Genomic DNA, 23,834 nt, shown 5'->3' with positions numbered 1-23,834 from the left:
CCTCCATGGAGGGCTCGTGTAGCAGTCCTCTGCCTCACTACTTCCACGGCCACATTTCAACATGACTTAAGAAGCAACGCCTGGCTCTTCAGCATCCCAGCGGTACCAATTTACAACTTCTATGTTTGAACATTCCCCCCTGCTCCTCTGAAACCACTCCCCGGTACTTTCCTCCTTCATTTCCCGGGAGATAAAGCAGTTCCGTGGGAATAAGAGGCTCGTTTACTTCGGGGACCCGCATGGATGTGGCAGCGGCAGAGGGGATTTCTCTGCCGGGTATCCGACTGCGGAACCGGCCGAAGCAAGTGATGCCGAACCAGCGGAAGGTGAAGGCGAGACGGAAAAGACGAAAGGAGTTGGTGTTAATCCAAATCTGCTTGTTCGGGGGCTTGATACTGGTCGTGAAGGGGTTTTCCTTCTTAGCGGAAAATTCAGGTGAGGATTTAGATGTTTGTTCACTGGGATGCCAGGGAAGGGGAGCTGAATCCCCCCTGGTAGTTTGCTTGTCTGTTTCACTGCTGTATGGGCCATTCTACCGAATTGGACCAAAGTCAGGTTGGAAATGTTTTGACATTTTGTATGTTTTTTCCCCAAAACTTTGTCCATATATATTTTGTACCATATCTAAATTACACATATCTTGTAAAAGAACCGTACATTTTTATATCGTATTTTCAGACTGTATTGGAATGTTCTTCCTCTACCAAAAATGGTCACTACCGAAACATAGTAGGCTACTTACACTGTAGTAAAAAAGTATTATATTAACCTGTTAAGATTGTTTTACCTTCCCTTCTATAAATAGTATTTTAACAAATATTTCTTGAGGGTTTTCACAATTAAATCAATAAAATAAAAAATGTTAATCAAATGTCAAAGTTCAATTTATACAATCCATAAAAATCATAATGCAAACTTTCTTTGTAAAATGCATAATACTGATCATATTGATTCCAGAGTTGATGATTGTTGAAATTGAACATACATTAAACCAATCAATATCATATCATTTTAGTTGATAACTCAATATACTTAATTTTTTACAAAACATCCACTGTTTCGGTAGTGACCACAGTATTTTGTTCTCAAGGTTGTATCATATTCCCTCAACCTTATTGCTTAATCTTGACTCATAGCATGCCTTATGTTGAAGTGTGAATGTTTGAAGCTACTGACCCAGAATCAGCACTTTAGTAACAGGCTGAAATAGAGGGGGATGAGGCTAGAATGCATGATCTGTTTGGTATTTAGAGCAAAACACTTCATAGACATGTTTTTTATATATCTGAGACCTATAATATATGCCTAACAATAGTATAATAAGAGACCTTTAAAGTAACACACTGATTTTCAGACTTTAAAACACATTTATTTCAAAATGATGGGATTTACCTGCTTACCATTCCATTTGGTCACTACCGAAACGATCAAGTCAATTACCGAAACGTAACCATATGTTTCGGTAGTGACTGTTTCGGTAGTGACGATTCTAGCTAAAATTGAGCATAACTAAAGTAGTAATCAGCAGCGAACCGCTTCAACACGTGTATTTCGGTGTATTCACGGCATTCATTTTGTTATTCTACAGTATTGTTGTTTTATCGTTATTTGTTAATGTAACCCAATTTGTGTTCTTTGAAATTGAAAAGGATATCGCGTTGTGTTTGTTACTTTCGTTGCAGTTGTATATGTTTTAAGTGTAATTTGGCTTGGCTTCCTATAGAGTGGCGAAGTCCCTCCCCTTCCGGTGGAAAAATATGTATTGAAGTCAATGGAGAGAGAAAGATTATCTTTCGATCCCGTTTGAATTGTGCCACGAATTACACATATGATGTTTGTCAATTTAAAAGATAATTTTGCAAGTCAAAAAAAAAAAAAAAGTGTCGTAAAACTGTGAAGTAACACATTTTTTTGTGTGAAACGCTCAATGAACTACATCTCTGGTCAACAACACACGTCACCAAGATGGCCGTCACTACTGTCTTGTCAAAAAAGGGATTGACTACCCTCACGATCACCACAATGAAACACGTCCAGAAGAATGTCATGCAAAGCTGCCTGCCTGCCTTCCTTTGATTCTCTCTGAACTGCCTGGTCGTTTTAATGTTTAATGTCAACCATTTGTGCAGATAGCATGACGTAGAAAAGATCGCCGATGCTAATATAGCGTTAGCGTTAGCATTTCTCCCCCGGGCTTAAATGGTGTATTATAGAATGATCACACCGGTGTGACAGTACTCTTCAAAGGGTTCACGAAATATGACTACTCTTACTGTTTAACATTTTGGGTTACTTAATGTTACTTCATGTTAAGGCTAATAAAAATGACAAGGCTAAGCCGGCTGTAATACTAACTAACGTGCTTGCTTCTAGCTAGGTAGCTAACTTGATCCAGCCACTCCTGGTCCTTTCATCAGACGGGAAGCGAAAGAACGAGCAAGACCCATTGCTGGTATGATAACAACCTGGTACTAAGCACACAGGCATCTTGTTAAAGTTATCTTATCTTAGCTATCTCTATTTTAGTGGAGGAAAACAATTGTGACATCACTTACGCGACTCTGGGATTTGTAGTCTTTCTAGTTGCGTATATTTCATAGTCTTATATTTCAACAGTTTTACGACAAACTGACTTTTTTGACATGGAAATGATTTTTTAAGATTGACAAACATCATATGTGTAATTCATGGCACAATTCAAACGGGATCGAAAGATACGTTTTCTCTCTCCATTGACTTCAATACATAATTTTTCCGAAATAAGGTCCCATGGACCGGAAGTAGATAGGCGTGACTTCGCCACTCTATTTATGGGCATGCTTTTATTTTGAAGGAGAGTTAGCGCAGTTGACATGAAGTTGTTGCTTTGGAAACAACGTAACGGAGAAAAGTAATATCTACATATAAAGACGGAGAAAGTAAACGATAACGTTTATGGTTAACGGGCCGTCTCCACAGCAGCGTTAAAAAAATCTTGGAGGTGGGCGTATCTGAAGCTTGAGGATTTTTTGCGAGCAACCAATCACATGAATCTCCCGCCCGGGACATACGATTTGATTGGCTAGAGCTTGAACTGCCAGATTTGCGTACACGGGATTTGATTGGCTGCCGCTTCCACCTCAGCTTCAAAAGTTGAACATTGTTCAACTTTGAATCTTGAAAATCCTGAGAATCTCCGCTCGCCTGCCCACAATGCATTCCGGCGAAAAGTGAGGGAAAGTGACGTCACCCCATTCAAAGTGAATGGGCAGAAGCGTTTCAAGATTTTTTAACGCTGCTGTGGAGACGGCCCGTAAGTGTTAGCACCAGTGGCGTCACCTGGCCTGGGCATCCGGGGCTTTAGCCCCGAATGTTTTTTCTGTAGCCCCGGACAATTCTCCCTCAATAATATAATACATTAACCGTGCTTTACGTGAACCTCATCATGACACAAGAGAGGACGGCAGGACTGTAATTTCCCGTGTTCAGTGAATGCAACAGAGGCATGACACCAGACCAATCAGAGAGTTGCATGGAAATAAACGTGTGCTTGTGTCATTCAAGCTCGGCTCTGTGTGTGTGTGGCAATAGCGCATTTAGTGTGATAGAGAGAGAGAGAGGGAGAGAGAGAGAGAAAGGGACCGTGTTGTTAGCATCTGGTTAGCTAGCTGATAAACGGACATAAGGAGTTGTTTGTTCCACAACAAGCTGGAGGAGAGTCCTCTCCTCTCAGACTGAGAGACTCAGGTGAGCTAAAGGACTCTCTGAGTGTTTAGATAGTTTACTTTAGTTATCTCAGTGGGTCTCAAACGGTTTGGTCACAAATGATTCAAAAGATTATTTCCGCGGCACACGTTTATATGATCATTATAGTTATAAAAAAAATAAAGAGAATAAAGGAAAAACAGTTATGAAATACTATATGGCAGTAAAACAAGAATAGAGTTTAAAAGGGGAGTGATTTGTAAAATATCCTTAAAGAAAAAGTAAATCTGTTTACAGTTCTGTTTCAAATGGGTGTTGAGAGAGGTATTCATAGATCTCTTAATGTTGCTCTCAAAGTGCACCAGATTGATGCTTTTAACTTCAATATTTAAAAAAAAATCTTCCCGGGGGAGCATCCCCACGGACCCCCCTAGAGGAGGTTAGGTCCCCCCCCCACTCATAAAAAATAGCACTTTACCCCTGCCTGTGAGCTGATTATCGAGCCTTCATTGTAACAGTCGCGGGTATACTGTGTGTGTGCGTGTGGGGAGTGTTGCAGTAGAATATTCCACTGTAGCGCCGCCGCCACTGTGGGCTAAGCCCCGAATGTTTTCAGGTCCAGGCGACGCCCCTGGTTAGCACCCCCCGAAGAGGCACAAGCTCTTACGTTGATATTGGAGATTTCAATAAATTCAATTTGAAAAAACAAGCAAAAGGAATATCCGAATAACGAAATTGAAACCCGAATAGTACTCCAACGAACGAATATTCGGATATTCGGATATTCGGGTACAGCCCTACTGCCTAGTAAAAAATGCAGGGGTGTTGCTAAAAACCAGGCTCAGCCATTGGACTAAAACCCCTTGTGTTTCGGTAGTGACATGAAAACTGGGGACATGATTTTTTGAGTATAGTTTTTTTATTAAAAAATTAAACCCACAATAAATCTAAATATTCCAACTTCTGTTTGAATGTAATCATAAAGATCTTCTAAATACGCCATTGAACAAAAATAAATAAAAATGTTTTAAGTGTTATTTACAGAAATTGAAATTTAGATGCAGGGTTGGGGACAGCTACTTCCCAATAGAAAGTACCCTAAAAATGATGTTTTTGTATATATTAAGCTTATCACTAATTGAATGCCTTATGTTTAATTATAAAGCGGACAAGTCAAATCAAGCTATCTGATTGGTTCTTAGCCGTGATATAATGAGCGTATACCACGGGTAGAATTGTAGTTACTTTTCACAAGTCAGTATCCCTCCGCGTCTGAGAAAAGCGACAACCGTTACAACTGTTACATTACGTCCGTAACGAAACTAACTAACTTACAAAGCTTAAGATGGAAGCATGTAAGGGATAATGTGCAGCAAGGACTTATTGACCGTTATTACATGGCTTAGTTGTATACTAGGGATGGGAATTTGAAAGCAAATGTATATTCGAATATTCGACCCCCCAAAAAACGGTTAACCGGTTAACCGAAATGTACATATCCTATAAAAAAAAAATTGGGTCAAAAACAATTTCTAACATTTTATTTCGAAAAAAAAATTTCAATAACTTTTGGAAATAAATAAATACATGTTCAAATAAGTATAGAAACCAAGTCGAATTTGTCAAATGTATTGAACTGGTGATCACAGTTTGACAGCTATAGGCCTACAGCTTTCATGTGCGGAGGCGATTCACAATCAGGCCAGCTGTAGAGAAGACCCTCTCAGCTGGAACGGAGGTTGCGGTAGCAAGGTATAGTATGTATAAGTTTAATTTGGCATAGTTTGCACTTTGCACTCTACACCGCACTCACTAACCTGGTCGACATATTTCCACACATTACTCCTTTTTGACGCCATGTCTGTTGTGTAGGACTCTTCTTAGAGTGTAAATAATTACCGGACTATGTAAAATATGTTGAATACCGGCAAAACTAAATCTCTCCTGTCAAAATGTCTATGTATGTACTTTGCCGCCACACACGGTTGCCAAGCAGTGCTTATTGTTGTTTAGGCTGGCCATTCATGTGTCGCGAGTGTTGACAGAGGCGGGGGAGCACGCTCATGAACTGTTAGCGCCGGAACCTCGCAACGGCTGCGGAGCGCATTTGCGCCGCATTTGGGCATAAAATGAGGTTTGAGTCTGCGTGATTTGCGTGTAGGCAGGCGCAGCAGCCATATCATTAGCTAGAACTAGCTAGATCTGATGGATTTGGACATAAACGCGAGTGAAGTACCGGACGCGAGAGAGAGAGAGATCAGCACCTGCAGCTCTGCCCGCTGTGAGGGGCCGGTGAGCGGAGCAAAACACACCTTTAGACGTCACCTAACACATTTAGCTATGGCACTGTCGTATACATTGAATTATTCAATTTGATAATATGTAAACAACTTAGGCATCCCTCCCAAAAAAATAAAAATATTCATAACTCATATTCGAATACCTGAATATTTGAATACCTGAATAATTTCGAATATTCGATTAATCGTTCCCATCCCTATTGAATACTCGATTCTGATTGGTCAATTCAGAACACGTGACACGTTGTTAATCCAGAACAGACAGACCGCTGTCAAGGATTTATTGACCGTTGTTAAGGACGCTCACATCTGCACAAACAAGTCCGTTTGATTTAACTGTATACAGTTTTGGCCCGAAAAGCAAACTGCATGCAGTTTGCTTTTCTAACTGACAAGACAAGAGCGACAAGAAAACAGCGGAGAAGTAACGGGGCAGAAACCCTCCTTTTTACGCAGCGGTCCAGACATAGACATTAAACGGCGACACATATTCAGTTGCCAGTTACTTTGGCATTAGGGCAGGGATATCTAGACACTTTCCAAGGTTTGACATAATGAATTGTGCTACTTTTAAAGCAAGCAACGATGTTTTCAAATCTGTAATCAAAAAGCTCCTCAAAAACGCTATCGAAGCAGTTCCTGCCGTTGCTACGTTAGTTCAAACAGTAACAACGGACTATTTTTCTTAGCGGATGCATGTCAATTTAAATCAATACATACAACTATTTTTTAAATCAATAAAATCATTTTCTAAATCCATAAAAGCATTTAAATTAATATTGGGAGTCATATCGTTACTTTGTTGAGAATGTGGCCATGTAATAAGCGGGATAAATGCTCAGTATATCACAGTGATATATGCTCAGTATATCACAGCTAAGGGGCGTGGTTCTTAGCTGTGATATACTGAGCATATACCACGCCTGTCGTGAGCTATTGCTTAAAGTGGACCTATCATGCTATATTTAAATGATATATTGTAGGGCCATACCTATATAAGGTATATTTATACGTTTCTGTTTTCAAAATACCAAACAGATCATGCATTTTAGCCATGCCTCATTTCGCTCTATGTGCTGTTTGCTGTCTACGGGTCTGATTCTGCTGCGGCGGAGAGGTGGGTGTTTGTCATCTGCTGGTGGACTAACCGGAGAGAATTACAGTGCTTGCCTCGACGTGGAATGGATTGCATTGAATTAAAGCAGCGGAAGCAAACGCTTGCCTCGGGGAGGGAGAAAAAAAGCCACAGCGGAGAATAAACAGAAGGGTAACCATGGTTACCATATGTGCGGGAAGTCTTCTTCGCTGCTTTTGTGGCAGACTACAGCGCCACTTACAGGCCTGGCATATGTACTACAGCGTCGCCAGCGCTTTCGAGCAGCAATGGCTGGCCGTGGCCCAACACCACATTCCCCTGATAGGTGGAGAGTTGGCCCAATAGCCGTAGCGCCACTTCTGTGACGTCATAGAAGTGTTCAAATCTGGATCAGTCTGTATCAGATCCGTTGCAGCCCCTTTTTTAGAGATTTGGGTATGCTTCGCTCCCACAATGCAGTTCGGCGAAGCGTGACGTCACCCCATTCAAAGTGAATGGGCAGAAGCGTTGAAGCTTCAACGCACGCCGCTGTGTGGACGGGCCGTTACAGAAATGATACAAACTAAATACAACACACAAACCCCGAAAACAAACACAACTACAAACCCCAAAACACATACAAACCCCAAAACACATACAAACCCAAAAACAGAAGTGATCCAGGCCTCTAGGGGGCGAGTTACGTGGAACAGATTGATGTCTGACCAGACATAGAGAGAACGAACGAGAGTGATGGAAATTGAAGCCGGAGGAAACAAAGTTGATTGAAGTGGACAAAGTCGATATATAAGAAGGTAAGTTTTGTTTTGTTTTTATACAAAGAGCGTCATATTTACGCAGCTAGCGTTAGCGTCCCTACAGTAACTACTACAACAGCTGAGGAGAGGAGAGCTTCACGTGAAGAGAAGATAACGTGAGGGAAGAACATTGTTAAAAGAGATGACAAATCGGGTGCAGGTAAATAACACGGGCCATAGTGAGTACCGCGGAAACATTTGAAGAGAGAGAGAGAGACATTCTTAGCAGTTTGTTTATATGTGTGTATTTGTGTATAGATGTTGCAACTATACAGAGCTTTAGCAATACTATAAGTAACTATGGTCGGCGGAGAAGTGATAAAATGTGAAGAGGGACAAAGTAATGACAGGAGAGTAGTTTGCATTAGACATGCTCAAGAACAAATATAGAGAAGACATTCAAAGAGAGAGAGACAAAACACAGATTCAACGGTAAACATGATGTATCTTTCTATTTATTCAGCTAACCACTATTTAGACTATGTGTTTTTGATTGACTTGATTCAATGGATTTACTACATCAATGTATGTCTTTTCAGGCCGCCATGTTTTGTCCTTTCTGTGGCCAACATCTGGGGACAGTTCAAGTGTTCTGTGGCTCCTGTGGCAAACATGTACAGTTTTTGTCAGAAGTTGAACAGAACAGTAAGTTCACTTTTTGTATTGTATCTGTTTCAAATGCAAGAAATAAGGATTCAACACACTACTCTGGTTAGAATACTAATTGCAGATGCATACACTAGTTCTCAGCATGAAGGACAAATGTTTTCATTGTCTGTTTATGTGAAATATGTAGAAGCCATCATTAAATTGTAGACCAATGCATGATTAAATACACAAAACAGCTTATATTATACATTAATAATTGTGTATTAGTTCTATCTTTATAGAGAAAATTATACATTTAGAATCAGATTTTGAGACAGTAAGCGGCTGGGAAAGTCACACCGCCATGGGGCACAAACAGTTGCTATGACATGATGTTTTCTTCGCATTCTCAGGCATTCCATAAGGAGGGTCAGGAACTCACGCTTGGGACCACCAGTGTCCCCTCCATCCTCAGTTTGTCCCTCATCATCAGTGAACTTAACTGACGTCGAATGAGAGGGGTCGAATGAGGCACGGATTGCTCCATCCCATACATTGACTCTATTAATATTGAACCTGCTGCAAGATGTATTTGTTATTTTTGCAGAGAGTTCTGCAACAATGTCTGCCGCAGTCAGGTATTCTGTGCTGGGAAAGACACACTGATGTATTGTAATATTAAATGATGAAGCTAGTAATAAGATTTACAGTATATAATAGAAAAATGAAGTGGTAATAGTAACAATTAATACCTTTCCTCTGCAGTTTGCTCCATTTTGTCTTCTGGCTCAGACTGGCTATCAATAATGATAGGTGCATACACATTTGTGTAGTTGCTGCAGTGAGAAGACAGTTGAATAATTACTTTCAAATCCATAATATATGCATGACAGTCATATTTACAAAAGGATGTCGATCCTCTTCCTGTTTTCTTTTTAATAAATTGGGTTCTAAACTGACAACAGCACTTTTGTCATACTCCTGCACAATCCTTGTAAACATTTGAAATGGATGCAAGAAACAATATCTGATCTTTGAAAAATATTTGTGGTTGTTTTTTGTATCGTCTTCACTAAGATGTAAGATGTTGTGGGTGTCATTTGGAAGTGTATAAAAGTATAATTGTTCTGCTTCCTGGCAATGTTACCCACTGTGATCGGAGGCTATACAAACAAACAAATGTACGAATAAAGATACACACCAAACAACTGTGTCACGATGCAACTGTCAACATCGTTTAGAAGTTGTTCTGACCCGGGGCAGATTGGACCTCTTCCTGGAATGGGGTTGGTGCTCCATCCTATTTTTACCCAGGAAATAAGTGCAGTTGATCTAATGACAGTGTCATTAGCACACAAGGGTATTTATTGATTTCATGTTCACAAATTCAAACCTACATGGTATAATTACATTTTTAATTAGTCTTACCCGATCAGACGCTGGTTGTGGGTGCCTGAGAGGTCTGATAAAGGTAAACAAAAAATATATTCAAACTACTGTACTGTTAAAACATTCTGCTTCTTGTGGCACACAATATGTTGACAATGTTTTATTTTACCCTGGCAAACTGTTGTCCATTCTTGGAGTGCTCACTTTTTGAACATTTGGAATGTCCCACACCTGCATACACACAAATGACTGACTGAAATAAAATAAATTCACTTTAATTAAGAATAAATGCCACGATAATTCCAAACTGACCAAGGTACATTATATTGTTGACCGTCCTTTAACTCTCACATTAGGATTTACATTGGGGCACAATAAACCAACTCCTCTCTGCACCTATAATATATCTATATGATGTTACATTTAGGTGCACAATGCTGTCTCTCGACTTGCAAGCTCTTTTACCAAACAAGCTAACGCTAGCTGGGTAAATATGACGCTCTTTGTATCAAAACAAAACAAAACGTACCTTCTTATATATCGACTTTGTCCACTTCGATCAACTTTGTTTCCTCCGGCTTCAATTTCCATCACTCTCGTTCGTTCTCTCTATGTCTGGTCAGACATCAATCTGTTCCACGTAACGCACTCCCTAGAGGCCTGGAGCACTGTGTGTTTTGGGGTTTGCATGTGTTTTTGGGTTTGTATGTGTTTTTGGGTTTGTATGTGTTTTTGACTTTGCATATCGTTTTTGTATTTGCAGCGTTTTTCTGTTGCGTTTGTTTTCGGGGTTTGTGTGTTGTATTTAGTTTGCATCATTTCTGTGAATGCAGCGTTTTTTTGTTGTATTTGTTTTCAGGATTTGTTTGTTTTTCATTTCATTATTTGCAGCTGTTTCCTGCTTATGTATGCGTTTTTGGCAGTTGTTCCGCGTTTGCACCTGCCGGCCACCGTAAATAGACCATAACATATTCTTAGTAAATATCTATGTCTGAATACTTAATTGTTTTGTTAAATAGTTTTTCTTGTTGTGGGACCACACTTTGTACTAATTCGGTAGAATGCCCCGTATATGTTTGGCTCAGTAACAATTCTCCAGTTAGCTGCCATTTGTGTGTCCCCAAACGCACAGGTTAGACTATAATGCTTCTAAACAGACATTGACATTAGTGTATAGACAGTGAAAACACATTGCACGCTACTTTAAACACCCTACTGTCACCACTTACTCTTCATTTCCATTTACCAGTTTGCGTTTGTGTGTGTCTCCGCTGAGCAGTACAGCACAAGCCTGATAAGTTGTCATGTATGAAAGTTTGTTTAATAATAGTAAAATCGTACTTTAGTTATGTTCCCATATCCTTCAAAAGTGTGAGTTATTATTATTATTATATATTGAGTAGTTATTGAAAGAATAAGAGGTCCATGACTTTATAAAAAAAGACTGCAAAGTCATATTCTGATCAAACTTGTCAGAACCCAATGACCTAAAAAGTCCTCGTGCATGGGCTTCAGAGCATGGAGGTGTCCATACTGTCCTAAAGGTGCACGCTTTAACTATGCGGAACTATTTGGTTTGGGGTTGGGTGCAAAGACTGCTGTATGTTCAGGTGTTCTAGCTGCAGAGCGGTGAAATCAGGGCAATGAGCCCCAGGGTATTCCAGACCTACACCTACACAGGTTACTGCAAATAGTTGCACACTATCAAAAAGTGTCTCTTTCCAACTTGATGTCCCTGCTGTTCTGACAGGATTAGTATTGCCAAAGCATCCAAGTGCAATCAGATGATACCGTGATAAGTGCAGTCCTTCCTCACAGCGAACATCTGCACCCTTTGACTTCTCATCTCTTTCTCTTTTATCTCTCTCTGCCTTTATCTCATCTCACTTTGAGTCAGCGTGAGCCAAAGTGAGATGTATTTATCACTTTCTATGGACAGAAGGCCTGCATGAATATTCATACACTCATGATTTGTGCATCATCAGTGGGACTCGATTTTCCCCCCCTTCTTTCCTCCTCACTGCGTATTACATGGAAGTGCAACAGTGCTGCTCTCTGCATGTGCCCAACATTAGAGTCGAACGAGGGATGACACTGCAGCGTTTAATGCATTTCCCGTGTCCCCATTGTGTTCTTGTTAACTCTTAATCAGCTTTGCCGGAATATAAATTAAAGTTGATTATTTATGATGCGCTTAATGAAGTTCTGGGTAAATTGAGCTTTGTGTTGCGAAGCACTCAACGCCTCCTCGCAGGGTGCATTAATCATTCCTACACTCCTCTTCTTCATGTGCAAGATAGCGGAAGGAGGGAGGGAGAAGTAGAGCGCTGGCACGCAAACCTTCCTGCTGCTGTGTGTGTGGTAGTAAAGGTGAGGCCAGGTGAGAAGTTCAGCCATGCCCTGAGGACCATTGAATAACTGGGCTTTTTAATTCTGTTTCTCTTCGGCCAGACTTGTGGTTGGCAGGGTGAAAAAGGCCGCCGTGCTCCTGCTGGGCTCTCTGAAGTATGAAATGAATTCATTGGTGTTGCTGCTTACTCGAAGAATGTGCAGATGTAGCCACAGTGGGAGCCCCCCACTTTGAGCGCTCCGCCCCCACAAGAGGATTTTGTTTTGGAAAAAATCATGAAATTCCCCCTTCAATGTATGAATTAGGAGGGGGTGGAGGGAGGGTACACCGAAATGACACATCTGTGGTGCACTCCTGCAGCTGTTCACTTCTATTACATAAAGAATCAAAGTTTAATGTGCCAGAGAAGACAACCGTGTGCATGAAAAATACAACAAACTGCTTGACACGCACTTCTCTACCTGCAACACTTGCATATAATGGCGCGTTTCCACTACAGCGCGCAGCCCGGTTTAAGAGGGCTGTGACGTCAGCGGCCCGTCTTTGGTTGCGTTTCCACTTGGCCTAGTACCGGCCGGCGGGTCCTAATTCACAGTTTTTCTGGCCTCATAAAATCGTGGGTCCAGGGCCAGAGACAACGAGGCTGAGTCGGGCTGAGTATGCTAAACTAGAGAGAGCGTCGCTGGCAAGGGGGCTACAACTACAACAAGATGGACATATTTGACCATGATTTAATTGTAATACACGTTTCAAAATGATGCCGAAGTAACAACATACTGATACCGGTTAGTAAAAACCATGAATTAATGCTTTGTCAAGTCTGCAGACAGACGGCAGGGGAAAAACCTTTTAAAATGCTTGTTTTCTAAATGGAGATTGGCTAAGCTAACGCAGTATATGCTCCGACCGTCCACACTCACAACAACGGCCTATACAGACATAAATAAAGCAGCAACTGTATTCACCATGACACAGGCAGTCTGTGGTTTGTACTTGTTTAACTTTTGTCTAGTTTCTGAACATATATGAGGAGCTGTGAGCTCTGAGTGCTAACAGCTAACGGCTGTGTTGTTTTTCTGGGGTCCTCTGAAGATCACGTCACGGCTCCGCCTACACTGCGTTACTATAGATACTGCCCCAGTTCCTAAACTGTAATGGAAATGCGCCATAAAGTGAGCCAGTCCTAACGAGGCCCAGCCATACCGAGCGGGGCCGAGCGAGGCCGTGTAGTGGAAACGCGCCATAACTTATACAGAGAAAAAGGTCCAATAGACTGGTTCAGGAATGAGTCTTTAAACAGAGAAATAAGTTAGCCCTGTACCTCTGTAGCTAGTTATACTATTTTAGCTGTTACTAGCATAACAAACCTAGCATTTCACCTCTTCCAGTTTCCTCCTCATAAAGTCAATGTTTCTTGGAACACGGTTTTGATACCTGAAATAAGGTCTATTAAATACCACACTCGTAAATGTCCGAAACTTCCATGTGACATTAAAACGGCGGCTGCTAACATGTGGCCAAATGAGACAGCTAAATGCCAAACATTAGCCGCTTTTAGCTTAGCGGTGATGATGGGCATCCCGTTGCTTTTTGAGGAGGGAGCCCTTGCTATGTCAACTTCCGGTTCAGCCTAAAACAAATGTCAACACTGCACCACTCTATTAATGATAGTAAAATGTACTTTAGTTATATGTTAATGTGCTAAAATACACTTTAGCTCAAACAATTGATCAATAACTTGATTGACAGAGAAATGCAATTTGTGATTGATAAATTGTTTATCAAAGAAAAAAAGCCAAATATTCCCTGGTGTCATTATGTCCAATATCTATGTTCGAAACATTTGAAATATTCAAACTCTTCAACTAAACAATAATCATTCATTTACACCCAAAAAAATGATGTCCGTTATAATCTGTGTCTTACCTTGAGAAGGGATCGTGTCCTCATACATTTACTGAAAGTTGGCACCGGATGTAGTTAACGAACAAATGAGCTAATCAACAGAAAATTAATTTGCAATCAAATTAATTCAATCCCTTAGTTACATGTTCAAACAAAGATGACAAACATTTCTTAGTTTGAGCTTCTCAAGTGTTACAAATGCTATTGAAAGAAAACTAAATATGTTTGGGATATGGCCAAAAAAAAGACAAAACCCTGAAATTTGAAAAGTAGAATTTCTTTTTTTGCTGACATTTTATAGACTAACAATTTATTTGAAAAGCTCACATAATGCTTCTGCTTAATACAGGTTTATCCCAAACTCCATTTAAAAAATCAGCATTTCATATTAGGCTCTTTACCCTCGCTGTGACTCCGTTTATGATTTTCCATGCTCAGAAGTACACATGGTCGTACATATCGTTTTGTATTTAAATCATGAACAATGCACGACTTGATGTTTTCGTAAAAAAAATATACTCTTACTATTTACAGTGTAGATTTTTACTGTCATTTTGCAGTGTAATGAGCATTGCACTTGTACGATTCTTTTTATTGCACCATTACTACAGTTTCTGATACAACTGGTGTTTTGTATGCATGTGTGTTCAAAGTCTATGAGAAAATCTGTTTTTTAATCAGTGAAGATGAAGAATCTTCACATTTTTTGTGTATTTAAAAACGTCAATCTGAAGGTTTTAGCCGCACTGAAACGTCCTTGAATCTATTTTAGAAGTTGACTTTTCACTGTGGCAAACCTCCTGCAGGTTTCCACGTCTCTAGCCCCAGCAGCGAGGGCCAGGAGAGATGGGGAGGGAGGAGGCTCCTGCAGGAAGTGGAGAACAGCAGCCTGGAGGAAATTGAGAGTGAAGGATCTAAGAACTGCACTGCTCCAGGTAAGACTGAGACGGGATGAAAGAAAGAGGACACACAAGTGCCCCCCCCCCCCCCCCCCCCATTCTCTCCCTCAAGAACATCAAAAAGGGAGATGAAAAGCATGTTCTCTCTTTACTTTTCTTGTACCCCTTATTCGCTTCCCTAATGTGATGTGTGATGTCAGATGTTTTCCCATGAGCGCAGGCTACAGCAGGCGGAGACATCCAGCTGCCTCAGCGGTTTCACACTCGCTCTCCCTCACTGTTTTTTTTAGAGAATCCTGCAGATTTTATTCTCACTTCCTCCACCAAGCTTTACCTCACCATCTCCCCCATTGCTTTCCTCCGTGTTTCCCTCACGTTTTTCCCCCATGGTGGCCACATTTCAGAAAAAATCAAGAAAAAAAACCCTGTTTCCATAGCGACCTTTTTATCTTATCATCAACTTCAGTTTGAGGCACTCAGGATGTGAGGATGCAGCTGAAGGCATTTTTTGAGGTTTGTAAAGTTAACACATTGACACATCTCGGTGACTTTATGAAGTCATGTAAAAGATGTCTTCTCATGGATATTTCCTTATGTATGCGTGGACTCGCTTATCTGCTGCTATTTTTAGAGTAAAAGGAGATTTCATGTTCTCTCCGGTTATAATTAATGTGTACAAGGTAGGTTGGAGCAAGGATGCTGCACTGCACACCACACTGACATTTGTCTCTTGTACCTTCAGCAAGAGACAATCCCCCCCCCCCTCCTCTTTTCGTGAGCTCATTAAGCAAAATGGGCGTCATCAATCTCCTTCCTCACCTTCCCAAGGTTGCCACTGTCATCTATAAAGGGAGCCAAGGTCACAGTGCAACTTATTCTCTTATCCTGCTTATTATACAGTTCCTCCTCCCGGGCTAAATTTAAAACTCGTACCCTGGTGGCTTCGGCTCATGTCACCCTCTGGAGGACGGCAACGTTTTTAGCTAAAAAAGCTTCCATTACCGGTGATTTCTGCTCCTGTCCCTAGTATGAGACCCATACAATGTGCCATTGTGCAAATGTTAGTGAGTCATTCTTCAGTAAACCTTTTAAAGGGAGGAATCTGTGATGTATGTGTGACCGGACGGATGTCAAAGCAGCACTCGTGTTGTAAAGTGAGAGCAGAAGCATTTTGTAGGTTATGTTAAATAGGAAATGTTATGCTCATTTTCAGGTTCACATTTGTATTATGTGTCTCTACTGTGACATGTCTCCATGCTTTAATGTGCTGCAGCACCTCTTTTCACCCTCTGTCTGAAACCAGAGCCCAGTCTGCTCTGATTGGTTAGCTGGCCGGCTCTGTTGTGATTGGTCAACCGCTTAGAGATGTCTGGCCCCTTAGCCTATCATGTACAATGTGTTGGAGCACTAGCCAATAGAAGTGTGAGTGTTACAAACTGATGTCAATATGTTACAGAGGTAAACAAAGGAGTCCAATGGAGGTGTTTTCGGGGGGGATTTGGGGATTTTATCCTTTGCAAACCATTTACATCAGAATCAGAATTCCTTTATTTGAGAAGGATTTAAGTGCAGATAAAGTAAAGAGATTAGACTTGCATATTAAAAAATAAGAAATTGGTTACAATACATGGTTTGTTCAAGATTTCTTCACAACCAGTTTGCGTTTGTGTGTGTCTCCGCTGAGCAGTACAGCACAAGCCTGATGAGGAGGCAATCCAAAGAGAGCTGTGTGTTCTGGGAGGAAGCGGCGCGGCGGAGGCACTCGCTGATTGTTGCCTGAAATTAAAGGCCAGCTGATCAAGAGCTGGGAAGATGACGGAGAGAGACAGTCGGAAGTCAGAGAGCGAGAGAAAGGCCCTCATTAGCTAATTTTCCCCTTCGAGCAACACATGAAACAAGCCATCATACCCGTCATTATGTCTTCCTCACTGATTTTAATTAAGATGGCTTCTATGGATTTCACACTTCTTATTTAGTCCCCCCCTCCCATTCTCTACCATTATCACTTCTTAGTCAAGGCAATGGTAACTTGTTAGTTAGTCTAAGTCATTATTTCTCTGCCCCCTTGAGGTTTTACAAATTGCTGAAAATGTCAGAAAGTTTTCCGGCTGTAGAAATGTGTGGTGAGCTCACACGTGTGGTTGTGTGTGTGACCTTGTTAGTGTGTGTAGGTGTAGAAAGGAAGGTGAATCTTCCACTAAAAGAGCCCTCTTGCTCTTGACCTTTCTTTTATTACGGAATACAGGAATTTTGATGAAGCCCAAATCGATGTTGCGAGGCCACATTTGATGCCCCACTTTTAAGAGGAGATCAGTCATCCTGTAGCTTTTATCTGAAGTAAAGCCGAGCAAATGCTTTTTCTAACACGCGGCCATGCACATACACACACAGCACACACTTTCTACTTCCTCCATTATACACTGTGCAATTCAGCACAATATCTTATGAGGTACACACCAAAGTATCGTAAGTATATATTGTAATATACATCTTGTATATTGTAATACAATGTGCACATTTTTACTTCTATGTTTATTATATTAACATTTTATTGGACATTGTTTTTTTTCCCATTCTTAAATGGAGCAAGTGTCAGAAAATCCTTCTTTCCCCTATTTTAAATAATATACATTTCATATGACATATTCCTACCTTAACTTCTTGTGTCTATATAAGTATATCTTTGTTACTGTATTTTATATTTTTTTGGAAATGTTACATTAAACTCTTATGTATAATACAATATATAAATATCTTAATTTAATTTTTATATTTTTTTTAATCTTTTTTGTACATTCCTACTTTAACTTCTTATGTTTATATAAATATTTTCATTCTATTTTTATTATTTTATCTTTTATTGCCCATTTTACTTTAAATTCAAATTTTTATATAAATATATTTATTTTTATTTCATATTATCTTTTTTACTTTAATTTTATATGTTTATATAAATATTGTATTGTGTTTTGTGTTATTTTATCTTTCATGGAAAATGTAACATAAATTACATAATTTATACTATTTATATTTACTACACATTCTATTCTATTCTATTTTTTATTCTTTTCTTTATTTCATTGTAAAATGCAGTCATGACAGGATTGTGACAGACTGTAGCGTTTTCTTCCAGTTCCTCTTTCAAACACATCTCCAAGCACAGGTGGTGAATGTACCCCCCCGAGCCGCTCTGTGTACATTAGCATTGGCTGTGTGATTAGGTGTGGGTACCCCGACCACGTGACTTGCTCTCTAGGGGTCTCCCCCCGGAGGCTGTCCTCCTCCGTTATGAAACATCCTCTCAGCACTGCTCTGCTCCGACGCAACACTCCATTTTAGGACAGGAGGCTGCTGTGACTTCATCAGGGCTTCCCTGTGAGAAAAGTGCTGTGTGTGCGCCTGCGTGGGTCTGCACATTGAAGCGCTGGGAGGGGAGCCTCGTTAAGGAGAGTATTGATTAATGCGAGGGTGCCTGCTTTCTGCAACGAGTAGGAGGGCAACCTGTGTGAGTGTTTGTTCAGATTCTATGGCTTCACGTGGGCAGCTTCATCCCCATGTGCCAGAGGCAAGAAACCAAGCCATAATAACCAGCTGATGAATTAATCAAATCAGAATAAAATGATCACTCCCTAAAACCTCGACAAGATACCTCTACTAATCAACTGCAACATTGACCCAGGGTGCTCCCGCAATGATTTCCTCTGAGAAATCAATTCTGCTGTATTACAATATTAGCTCTGAGTGGGCTGCTGCTGCCTTCCCAACAACAACAACAACTGTATTAACAGTTGCAGATTGGCAGAGTCATGGCGTTGTTGCAGGAGCTCCGTGCTCAGGGGAATAAGCCCGATCCATCACGGCAATTAGCTCAGTGAGCGGGGAGTCCTCTGCTCATCAGATCCTGCTGTTTCCCTGCCTCACTCCCTCTTCCTCTTCTCTAACATTTATCCAACAGTTTTCTGCTGTTGTTTTCCTTTTCTTACTCCACTCATTTATAGTCTGTCTCTCTCCCAAGTCTTCCCACATAAGGAGGAAATGCTTCCTAGTTCCCCTGCTGAATAATGGAGCCCGGCTTGTTTGCCAGCAGCAGAAGTGGCTCAACACACTTTTAAAGATTCATCCTGCTGCTCTGACTTTGAGCAGGCTGCTTCCTGAGTGCCACAATCATCCTGCTTTGCTGTCGCCTTCCAAAGGCTTTTGGGAGGACATAAAGGCTCCCGCACACAGTATTGTTCTGAACAGCATGCTGAGTGTACAGTTGAACTGGGTTGCAGGCATTTTTTGGCATTTTATGCTTTTTAGTAAACTAATAGACAGGATATGAGGTGGATAGAGATGTACCAAAGATTTCTGGCAAGACTCTATAGGTTTTCATTACATTCTTAACCACATTTGATCGGCTTATTGTCAATCACTCTTTGCATTTAGTCTTTGTTTTAAACCAAATGATCTGTATCGTATTTCAGCTACTTTAACAAGCTTCTCTTTACTCGTTGGCTATATGTAAAAAGACAAAAACATCCTTATTGCGATAATGGGGCTGCTATAATGAGGTATTTTCTCTCTAGTTAAGAGGACATTGTTTTCAAGTCTTTTTGTAATGGGGCAGCCTTGATTGTACATCTGTAATCAAAGTCCCTATGAGTTTGATAGCGTGAGCAAAGAATTCAATTATGTTTGAAATATTCTGTGAAGGCAATTAATTTCTCTGCCTTTGCATGACTAAGCCAGCCAACACGTACTGTACAAAGTAGCACATGAATGGTGCAGGAAGCAGCTGGTAAGGTGTGCTTTAAGGATATGAATATTTAAATCAGTATGAATGCCTTATATGAGGATATGCTCTTTACAGGAAAGAAGCCGACAGCTCTCAAATGGTAGACCGGGCAGTTTGACCCGAGGCATGCAAACAGCTGAAGAGAGAGAAGTTACATGCAAACAGAACTGATGGATGAACAGCTGGAGGAAGTAGCTCCTGTAACTGACCTGAAGCATTCAGCTAAAGAGAGCTGCTCTCTGTATTAAGCTGTATTTACATGGTACGCCATTTGCTCTTTGCTTACAGCCAGGTTGGACGCAGAGCCTTGCGATCAAAACAGCTAGTTACGTTTTGTTTCTATGGTTACCTCGCCTGATAGCTTGTGCCGTTAGGACAGCTCTGATCTCATTGGTTGATGTTGTCGTTAGGTTTGTGGTAGACTAGCTCAAATTTAAAGTAATTAGATTGAGTGAAATGAGGGGTTACGTATGGTAACCCTTGTTATATAAGCACAGGCGGAGCCCTCTACTACTGGACTCTATGGGTACTCCCCTTGATCATATCATGCAAGCATTCATCCACTGAGACTTCTATAGACGTAGCCGGCCCCGGGGCGGGCCTACCTGAATGCGCCGTATAAAAAGAGGCCTCGCCTCCTGACTGTCATCCTACACTTCTCTTCAGCAAGCAGCATAGGACAGACAGGGCCCCGAGTAGAGGGCTCCGCCTGTGCTTATATAACAAGGGTTACCATACGTAACCCCTCGTTATATCTCTCACAGGCTCCGCCCTCTACTGGACTCTATGGGTACAGTGGGCGGAGCAACACCGTTCCACCTCACTGTCCCTGACCGGCTTTCTGGTTAGCAGCCGCTGCGCCTCACTCACCTCTCCCTCGGGGCTGCGGCTGACAGAGCACCCTCTGACGCGCTTACCTCGCGAAAAGTGTGCTCGGAAAACAGTGCTGAGGGCTCCCCCCCGTCCGCCCATAGGCAGACGGAGAGAGTCCCCAGCCCTGTATGGGCTCACTATGCACCACCTCTCCCGAGTCCCTAAGGAGCACGGGGAGAGCGCAAGTGCCCCATGTCCCCCACACTCAGACACGCTTACCCCGTGAAGAGTGTGTATGGACTATAATGTGGAGGGCTCCCCCCTCCTGCCCTAAAGCAGGGGGAAAGAGTCCTCCAGCCCCGTACGGGCCCAGTGCGCCCACGTCTCCCGGGACCGGGGCCCGGAAAAAAAAGTAAGCGCATTACGCCCGGGGAGGGGGTCAGATGCCCACTGACCCACAGACCCCCTCCCTCCTCACCAGTCCTGTGTTGCCCCAGCAAGCACAGACGATGAAAAGGAGCCAGACATGTCCAAGAGATACAACTTTATGAAGGGGCCTGGCGTTGACCAAGACGCCGCCGTGCATATGTCCTCCACACTCACGCCGTTAAATAAGGCTACAGCCCGTGTAGAGTGTGCACGGACCCCCGTCGGGAAGGCTCTCCCCGCCTGTCCGTAGGCATGTGCAATGCACTCGCAGAGCCAGCCTGCCAGGCGCTTCTTGGACAGAGCTTTCCCGGTCACCCCGCCCCCGAAGCACACAAACAGCTGTTCAGTGCGTCTAAGGGGAGCTGTGAGCTCCACATAGCACGCTAGCGCCGGCACCGGGCAGAGGAGGTGCAGTTTAGCCTCCCTAGCCCCACTATGGGGTGGAAGATTAAAGCCCCCCAACTGAATAGCCCTCGACCTGAGCGCACTCCTTAGGCTCTTGGGCACAAAGGAGGGGTTCGGTCTGAGTGTCGCCCCGCTCTGGTCACCCCGGATCACCAAGCAACTCGGGTGCACCGATAGAGCAGTTAACTCGGACACTCTCTTGGCTGACGTTAAGGCAAGTAGCAAAATAGATCCCAACTCACAAGATAGGGGCTCTATTTTCCACTCCTCACACCATTGCTGGAATCCAAGCCACTTCGGCTTGTAACAGGCAGTGGTGGATCCCACTCTAGCTGCCTGGATACTCTGAATAACACTATCAGACAATCCACCCTGTCTTAGCCTGTCCCTCTCAGGAGCCAAGCCTGGAGAGGTTGGCCCAGAGTGGGTAACGCCCCGATTGCACCTGCCTCTTGAGACATCGCCCCCAGAACTGGGGAAGCGCCCAGGGCTGGCCCACCTTCATCTGTGTCATTTCTGAGTACCACGGAGCCCTGACGCGACCCGGCGCTACTAGGATGATTGACAGACATTCTCGCCTCACTCTCCCCAGGAGAGGGAGAATGAGACGCAGCGGTGGAAAAGCAGTCCCTCCCCATCCTGTTCCGGATGCGTCCGTAAACACTGTGATGTAGGAGGTCACCCCTCCCAGTGGGGACCCCCTCCGGAGGTGATCCGGGGACCCCCAGAACCGGAGGTTGCCCTCCACTGAGGGGGGGATGGTCACCAGACGCCGTTTGTGCCTCTTGGGATCCAAACGCAGGCTGGCGAACCACCTCTGCAGGCGGCGCATGTGCAGTGAGCCGACTGGGACCACAACGTGAGCAGCCGCCATGAGACCCAGAGTCTGCATGATAGTCAAAGCTGTCACTGTTACCCCCTGTCGCAGTCTGCAAACTGCCCGAAGCAAGGATGCCTGTCTGCTCTCTGACAGGGTGGCGCGTAGCCTGCCTGCATCGAGCACCACTCCTAAATACAACGCCTGTTGGTGAGGTATGGGAGTGCTGTGGCCACACATTTGCTGAACGTGCGTGGGGACAGGGAGTAGCCGAACGGCAGTCTGTTGTACTCGTAGGCTACACCCTGGAAGGCAAAACGCAAATACTTTCTGTATTTCGGAGCAATCTCGACATGAAAGTAAGCGTCCTTCAGGTCGATGGTTGTGAACCAATCGCCTGGCTGCACCAGCCCAGTAACTGTTTTATAGTTAACATCTGGAATTTTCTGCGTGCAATGTGGAGATTCAGGCCGCGAAGATCCAGAATGGGCCTGAATTCGCCTGTCTTCTTGGGAACCAGGAAGTACAGGGAATAGTGCCCCACCTCTCTGTCTTGAGTGCGCACAGCAGACATTGCCTGTTTTTGTACCAGGGCCTGAACCTCTGCTGAGAGAAAACCTATCCCCCCCTGAATGGAGGAGGGATGCTGCAAAACTGGAATGAATAACCCAGTCTCAGCGTCCTGTTCATCCACTCCGTCAACACACAGCTGCGCTTCCATTCCCCATAACACTGCGTTAGGGGATGTGCAATCAGCTGTGGGGCCCCTGCGATACTCTCTGGTGACCCCTCCCGCCGCAGAACTCCCCGCGAAGGGAAGCTCTGCCCATGGGGGGTCGACACAGAAAGGGCTGACTCTCTACTGAGGTCCTTGAACGCACCGCGGCGCGTTCTCGTGGGAGTGCGCGCTCGGCCATGATGCATTCGCCCAGACAGTGAAATGCATCAAGCGGAGTTTTTACACTCGGCGTTATTTGTTTCCTAACCCTGCTACGCCGGCCATAATGTCCCTGTACCCGCATAGCTGTGTGTGTGTGTGTGTGTGTGTGTGTGTGTGTGTGTGTGTGTGTGTGTGCGTGTGTGTGTGTGTGTGTGTGTGTGTGTGTGTGTGTGTGTGTGTGTGTGTGTGTGTGTGTGTGTGTGTGTGTGTGTGTGTGTGTGTGTGTGTGTGTGTGTGTGTGTGTGTGTGTGTGTGTGTGTGTGTGTGTGTGTGTGTGTGTGTGTGTGTGTGTGTCGCTCTTGTACAGCTCTTCCTCTGGCTGATGGCAGAATTCACCAGGAAATCCTATTCTGTTCTTTCTGTCATCCCAAATAATATTTTAAGAACAACAATAACATAAAAAAAGAAAATAATCCACAGTTTCATTTGGTTGAATGTTAGATTTGGTTGAATGTATGCACACTTTGTAAACCGTATAAGTGTGGAGATTTATGGAAAATGCCATGACTAACTATTGAGATACCTCAACAACAAAACACCACTGTGCCAATACCATTGTTGATGAGCAGCTGTAGAATATTTAATAAAATCTGCAGTAAGTATAAACATGTAGAAGTTAGCAGTCCTATCAGTGCTGGCTATTGA

The 23,834-nt window shown here is 42.9% G+C and overlaps 1 protein-coding gene across 1 annotated transcript in view; it reads left to right on the top strand.

The window, feature by feature from the left end:
* The window catches only part of LOC117483288 (sodium/potassium/calcium exchanger 3-like), a 73,860-nt gene continuing 50,026 nt past the window's right edge, over nucleotides 1–23,834 (top strand). The window contains exons 1-2 of the mRNA XM_034131562.1: nucleotides 1–435; nucleotides 14,916–15,044. Of these exons, the coding sequence (XP_033987453.1) occupies nucleotides 240–435; nucleotides 14,916–15,044 (325 nt within the window). The 5' untranslated portion in view covers nucleotides 1–239. The remainder of the gene's footprint in view (nucleotides 436–14,915; nucleotides 15,045–23,834) is intronic.

The sequence above is a fragment of the Trematomus bernacchii genome, unplaced genomic scaffold (genome assembly GCF_902827165.1).
Source record: "Trematomus bernacchii unplaced genomic scaffold, fTreBer1.1, whole genome shotgun sequence".
Classification (NCBI taxonomy): Eukaryota; Metazoa; Chordata; class Actinopteri; order Perciformes; family Nototheniidae; genus Trematomus; species Trematomus bernacchii.
The sequence above is the reverse complement of the archived record's forward strand: the minus strand, read 5'-3'. Positions and strand labels throughout refer to the sequence as shown.